The following is a 7003-nucleotide window of genomic DNA, read 5'->3' as shown; positions in this document are numbered from 1 at the left end:
TCTTTGGAGCCAAACTTTCCAAGTGGTCTTGAATGCCTCGTGGAACCGGTTATCGGTGAAGGAGATGTTGGTGTTTGTGCCCACAAGAAGAGTAGTAGTTATTACTTATATGCATTTCATGTAATAAAGTCTCACAAAGACTCCTGCTTGTAACTGCTGAATAATTAATGAAGACTTGAAACTCTTATCCATTCTTCCTTGTTTGTTTGAAGCTTTATGATAAACCTTAGTCCTTAATCCTTAAACAAACCTAACAATAAATGAAGAGTCAAATATAGATTTGCATGAACAAACTCTTCATGGTTTGCTAAAAACAGTATATTCACAATCTAATGATCAAAGGGCTATTGATCTCAGTATGATTGTTAGGAGAATCTATGATGTCTGGTTATGGGACATTGAGAGTTGGATACTCTATAGTTCTTACTATGTATCTTCTGAAGATACTGAATTAACCAGTGCACTTCTAGAGACATTTTAAGAATAAACCATTTAACCTCTTATGTCTCAGAGTCACTATGTATGAATTGCATCATGCTTACCTCAATCCTGAAATGAGACATGTCATTTCATAGCTTACGTACTCTCATTTGAGAAAGTTATGAAGATGTCATGAACAACTTTGTGAAGATCTCATAGATATGGAATTCATGTACAAGATTGCTGAAATGTAATATATATCACCTCATGCTTTGTTCCTTGGAATGTGAATAAATGAACTGGCCAGTGTCCAAATTGAGTCATCACTCTTTTGGATGAATCAATGTGACTTGTTAGCTCCTCGTTAATACATTGTTTCTAACTAATTTACAAGTGACAAAGGAGTTGAGGAAATAACAACTAGAAGGGTAAAATTATAATTTTATAAATTTCATTTAGTTGATGATATTCATGAAGGGTAAAATAGATAAAATTCAATGGATCCACTCTTCACAATTAAGTAGAATTTTGAGTAAAAACTCATTCATTTGAACCGATAGATTTTCAGTGTGAACTCTTTAGTGGAGTCTGTTGACATTATGCTAGAACTTGGAAAAGGTTTGTGAACTTTTTTGTCCAAGCATGCTAGTTCAAGATTTGTTCATTTGGATCCATGAGGTCAGTACCACAAGTAATTAGAGTAGGATTTGTTAAACTAGTAGCTATGTCAAAACAAGTTCAAGTGTTGAACTAGACGAATTTTACGAAAATTGTCTAAAAGGTAATTTTGTCCATAAGGAGAATAAGATGGTGTAAATGTCAAAATAAGATTTTGTACATTGTCATATGATGACAATGTAATAGATCCACACGGCCAACATGAAGAATTGGGCCTTGAGGATTGAATTTCATTTTATGGAATTTTATGTGAAAATTCTACATGGGTTTTTCTTATATTGTCATGAACAAATAAAGAAACATCTAGAAGCTCAAAACCGTGGACACCATTAAGGGAAAAGAGGAATTTATTTTGTGCATTGATATATGAAGATACTTGCCAAAAGGAAAAAGAGGAAACAAATTTATGACACATGCCATATAAATTGGACGGCCACGCTAAGGAAAATGGAAACAAATTTTCAACCTTGGTATTATGAGAAATAAAGATTGTGCTCATGAATATGTGATCACTACTACACAACGGGTCATTTACGGCGCTCAAAAAGTGATGCTATAGGAGATTTGCGTCACTTTTTGTGTGCCGTTATATCGGCCGACGCTCTTGCTCTATAGCAGCACTTATTTAGAAGCGACGCTCCACGTGGATCCACGTTGGATTTGGCGCTGGATTGGGTGATGCGTCGCTTGTTGAAAAGTGATGGTATAGAGCTCTGCGTCACTTGATTTTAAAGTGATGTTATAGAGTTTTATGTGATGTTATAGAGCTATTCGTCACTTGATTTTAAAGTGATGTTATAGAGTTGGAGAGTTGCATTTAATTTTTTTTCGGCATCACTTGTTTATCGAGTGATGCCCAATCTTTTTTTTTTTTTTATAAATAATTTCGATTTGCAAATAAAAAACCTGTAGCAATTGATTCCGAATATGCACAAAAAAAACAGTAGCAATGCTGCAGGTTTCAAGCCAAAATAAAAGAAAAAAACAGCTTTAGATTCACACCGCACTGTGTGATTGTGCCTTCGGAGCTTGGATAAGGTGAAAATAGCAGCAATGAGTCTCGTACCCTCTCCTTTCTCTTCTCTGTCTTCTTCACTTTTTTTTGCAGCCTGAAACCACACTTTTCAACTCAATACGAACTTTTTAAGTGATCTCCCATATAATAAAAAGCAATTTTATTTTGTCCTTGAAAAATTTAATTTCTAGCATGTGCAATCATTTAAAAAATTTATATCCATACAAGTATTTCTGAAACACATAACATACATAAAATTAACTTCTCACAATCTTAAATCATTAAGCACTTTGACCAAAACTAAAAATATGACACATTAGTTTTTTCCCACTATAACTATATAAAGGTATGCAAAATATAAATTATATCCATTCAACATCACAAGTTATTGGCAGTGACAGTTTTCAGATATAAATTATATAAAATATGCATGACAATGGCAGTTTTGAGATATAAGATTTGCAAAATAACCGATCATCTTGGCTTGATCTAATTATCACCATGGCAAATTATATATCAATTCAACATCACAAGTTATTGCTTGTAGTTGCACTGCTAATCACAAGCACAGGAATAACATGTCATTTTCAAGTTCTAGCTACACATACCTTTGACAATAATCTGACAATACTCGTCTTGAAGCTCTTCCATATCCGCTTCATTATATGACAATGAGGGTAAATGAAATTGTAATATCGTACATCATTTCTAATTAGTATTATTTGATTATATATTTCTAACTTGAGATACACATCAATAGCTAATTATATACTTACTTCTTTAAGAGCGTGTTTATATGTTCGTGCCCGAAAAAATGTCTTTATCATTAGTAGCACATAATACCCACATTCCCAATACGAAAGTTGAATTGGTACCTATAACAAAATAATTAATATATATATATATATATATATATATATATATCTCATACATATTATATAAAGACTATAAAATGTACCTTGATGATATGCCACTTCATAAGCATCATATGTGTTATACCGTCATTTTTCTTATGGTAAAAACGACGTCTCAATTGCTAAAACGACGTTACAATATAAAAGGACAATATAGTCAAACGAGCTAAAAAGACGCATAACTAAGTCAAGCGCAAGCGACAAGGGACAAGCGACAAAGGACAAGCGGCAAGCGACAAGCGCCAAGCGCAAGCGACAAGGGCCAAGCGCCAAGCGCAAGCAACAAGGGACAAGCGACAAGGGACAAGCGCCAAGCGTCAAGCGCCAAGTGACAAGCGACAAACGCCAAGCGACAAGCGACAAGCGTCAAGATTAATACTCTATAAATAGCTCAACTCAGAACTCAAAACTCAATTCACTCTCAAGTCATTCTCTCAACCCAGAATCCTCTGAACTCAAAATCCTCTCAACTCTCATTTTTCTCTCAACTCCGAAATTCTCCCAACCCATATACGAAGATCAAGGACCCAACTGTTCTTTGAGAAAAAGAAATACAATGAGTGAAACCTGACTACCCAACATAGAGAAAAAAGGAAAGACGAGCCCAGCAAAGAAGGCAACTAGAAGACATCTACCAATCTCAGAAGCTCTCAAGAGAACGAAGAGTTTTCACCACCTCTCAAGAATTCAAGAAACACGACCCCGACAAAACAGGATCAAGATACGTCGCAAGCTCGCACTCCGACACGTGTCTCATAAATGTTATCCGAGAAATCGCATTAACATTTTGGCGCTAGAAGGAGGGGATCTCGAGAACAACCACGACATTCCCGCCAGCAATTCTTTTCTCATCCGAAGGAAAGCTCACATCCACCTGAGAATCCTAACTCAAGAGGCGACGCAAGGAATCTCCGCAAGATGACCAACCGTGCCGCCGCTTCTGGAAGCAACGCCCCTCAACGGGCAGAAAGTGTAGCGCTTCATACGCGAGCCCGGACTCAAGCTAGACATAGCCAAGTCCAAGAAACATCACCACCGAGCATCGTCCCAGCAGCAAGCACCATGCCATCGTTGCACCCGAATCCCACCGGCTTGGTGAATCCCGCTGCACCTAACTCCGTCTTTATTGAACGAGACGATCGCATGGAGCGCCTCAAGAACACTATTTTCCTGCTGGGAAGCGAGTTCGCAAGGGAGCAAGAAGAGAGGGCCATGACATTACACTCCTAAGCAATAGAGAGACGCCCGGGGAATGCCCGCTTGGGAGGTCAAAGGCATGAGACAGAACAAGCACTTAACGAGGAACCTGCCAACGAAGGTGGACAAGACGAAGCTCCCGACCCAAGCATCCGAGACATCGATCATCACCACCAAGCAGAGTGGGCAGAGCAGCCTCAGCGCTCGCGAGAAAACCAAAATGAGGCACCAAGACAACAACTCCCTCAAACCGCACGCTGTACGGCAGGAGCAAGGACTGAACCATCACGACGGTCTGCCTTTGAGCGACTGGGACAAGAAGAGGAAGTGGCTGACAGTAGGGACGCAAGACATATTTCGCCACCTAGACGTACCGGGTTGCCAGGACGCCTCGAACCCAATATGGACCTAAGAGGCCATCTCAACGCCAGGTGGGAGATGCTAAGGCGCCAAGCCGCCCTTGAGCCGCAAGAAGCCGTCCTTCCACCAACCACAACACCACATGTGCCACATGTCACTCTAATCAACCAAGCGTCGAACGAAAGAGGGCGCACTACCCGATTTGCGTCGGCCGTCCCTCAGGGGAGAAACGACGAAGTAACCAACATGTTCAATGTGTTAAGGGAGGAAATACGAGAAATACAAGCGGCATAAACTAGGACCCCGATCGTGAGAAGCATGATCGAAGGAGTAGCCTCACCGTTCGCTGCGAATGTCCTCGCCGAAGATACCGTAGGAAATTTCCGGCCGCCAACCATGACACCCTACGATGGGAGCACCGACCCACTCTATCATATCCACCAATACCGAATAAACATGAAGATGGCAGGGCAAACACCCTCGACAATGTGCCAAGCATTCTGCCTCACACTCACCGGAACCGCGTTCGAATGGTTCCAAAGGCTAAAATGGGGATCAATTCAATCTTTCGAGGACCTTCAAGAAAAATTTCTCACGCGTTTCGCCGCGTCACGTGTCCGAAGGAAAGAAAAGTCGTATCTCCTAACAATCAAGCAAGGACACCACGAGACCCTTCAGCGTTACCTGAACAGATTCATCGAAGAGTCAAACAAGGTGGATGAGTACGATGACAACGACGCTATTTTTGCCTTCATCGATGGGCTCAAAACCAGCAGCTTTCTGATATCATTGGTGAGGCAACGACCAACAACCATGTCAGAACTCATCACCCGCGCTACCCAGGATATCTCCGTCGACGAATACCTCAACAGTCGAAATGCCAACGATAGGGGAAGCCGTCGGAGAGAAGATGAACAATTCGACAACGACTTACGAAGAAAGAAGAACCGGGCCACGACGGTCACGGTCTCGGACCTCCGTCCCCTACCAAGTCCACGACCCTTGCTTGCTGAGAAGTTCCAAAGAAACGCAGACTTTACTCCGCTCAAAACTACGCCAGATAGGATCCTTTCATTGCACAGGAACATGTTCACCAACCCACAACCCATGTATACAGATCCATCCATGCGAGATAAAAGGAAGTATTGTGAATTCCACAAAGATCAAGGCCATCTCACCGCTGACTGCATTCAACTCAGGAAACAGATCGAGGACCTCATCCAAAATGGAGAATTAAAAGATTTCGTCCTATTGATGGTCGCCAATCCAGACGCCGCTGAAAGAAGACGGGCCACTCAAACCAACAAGCAACAAGACCGCGGAAAGAGACCCGCCACCGACGACCGCAACCGCGGCACTCAAAGAAATGCGGTTAACGCCCCGCTTAACATCGTGACAACCATTTTTGGTGGACCAGAGACGGGGGACACCGCCCACGAGCGAAAGAACTATGCACGAGCAGCGACCGGGGAAGCCCACTCCCACCACATCAACCTTACAGAAAATAAATGTCCGACCACTCCATACGAAACAATTCGCTTCATGGAGGAGGAAGCTCTCTGAGTAATGCACCCGCATAACGATGCGATCGTCGTTAAAGCACATGTGGCCAACAACATGGTAAAGAGAATCCTCATTGACAATGGAAGCTCCGCCGATATCCTGTTCAAAACAGCCCTCGAGCGGATGGACCTCGGTGAAATCTACTCAACCCCGGTCAAGACCCTGCTCTTCGGATTCGCTGGAGAACGCGTCTACACAGAAGGATCCATCAGTCTCCCGGTTACCTTCGAAACAGAGGGGGAAGCTCAAACCACACAATTAGTCAACTTCTTGATCGTAGATCGTCCATCTGCCCACAACATCATTATAGGCCGGCCGACACTCAACAAACTTCGTGCCGTCACCTCCACATACCACTTCCTCATGAAGTTCTCGACACCATCGGGGATTGGAGTGATGAAAGGAAATCACGCGGACTCAAGAATGTGCTACGTTCAGGGGTCCCGCAGCAAAAAGGTCGACACCACTAAGAAAGGTGACGAAAGGATAGGGGCTGTATACCAGATCGAAAACGATCTTCCGAGCTAGAGTAGCAAAGCCCAAATGTTTGAAGACTTGGACCCGAAGGAAGAAGCCGACACAAAGAAGGTGGAAGCATCAAGCGACCTTTCCTACGTGATACTCGACGACGAAAAGCCCGAACAAGTTGTCAAGATCGGAGCGCACCTAGCGACCGAGGTAAAAGATCAACTTGGAGCGTTCCTTAGATTACACAAGGACGTCTTCGCATGGACACACGCGGACATGCCCGGAATTGACCCACAGATCATTGCCCACCGCCTTAACGTGCTCCCTGGAGAAGCAGGAAAAATCCAGAAAAGAAGGTCTTTCAACCCTGAAAGATACCTCGCGATCA

At 42.7% G+C, this 7003-nt stretch overlaps 2 protein-coding genes across 2 annotated transcripts; both read left to right on the top strand.

Moving 5' to 3' along the window:
• Positions 1–4980: 4980 nt before the first annotated feature.
• On the top strand, positions 4981–6147 carry LOC149390170 (uncharacterized). Its single transcript, XM_089619692.1, has one exon. It carries the CDS (start codon positions 4981–4983, stop codon positions 6145–6147), a length of 1167 nt encoding a protein of 388 aa, XP_089475818.1.
• A 3-nt stretch (positions 6148–6150) lies between these two features.
• On the top strand, positions 6151–6675 carry LOC149390169 (uncharacterized). Its single transcript, XM_089619691.1, has one exon. The coding sequence runs from the start codon at positions 6151–6153 to the stop codon at positions 6673–6675; it is 525 nt and encodes a 174-aa protein (XP_089475817.1).
• The last annotated feature ends 328 nt before the right edge of the window (positions 6676–7003 follow it).

This window comes from Urtica dioica, chromosome 7 (assembly GCF_054948205.1).
Source record: "Urtica dioica subsp. dioica isolate 48M chromosome 7, U.dioica_male_clone48M_v1_H2, whole genome shotgun sequence".
Lineage (NCBI taxonomy): Eukaryota > Viridiplantae > Streptophyta > Magnoliopsida > Rosales > Urticaceae > Urtica > Urtica dioica.
This window is presented reverse-complemented; position numbering and strand designations above follow the sequence as displayed.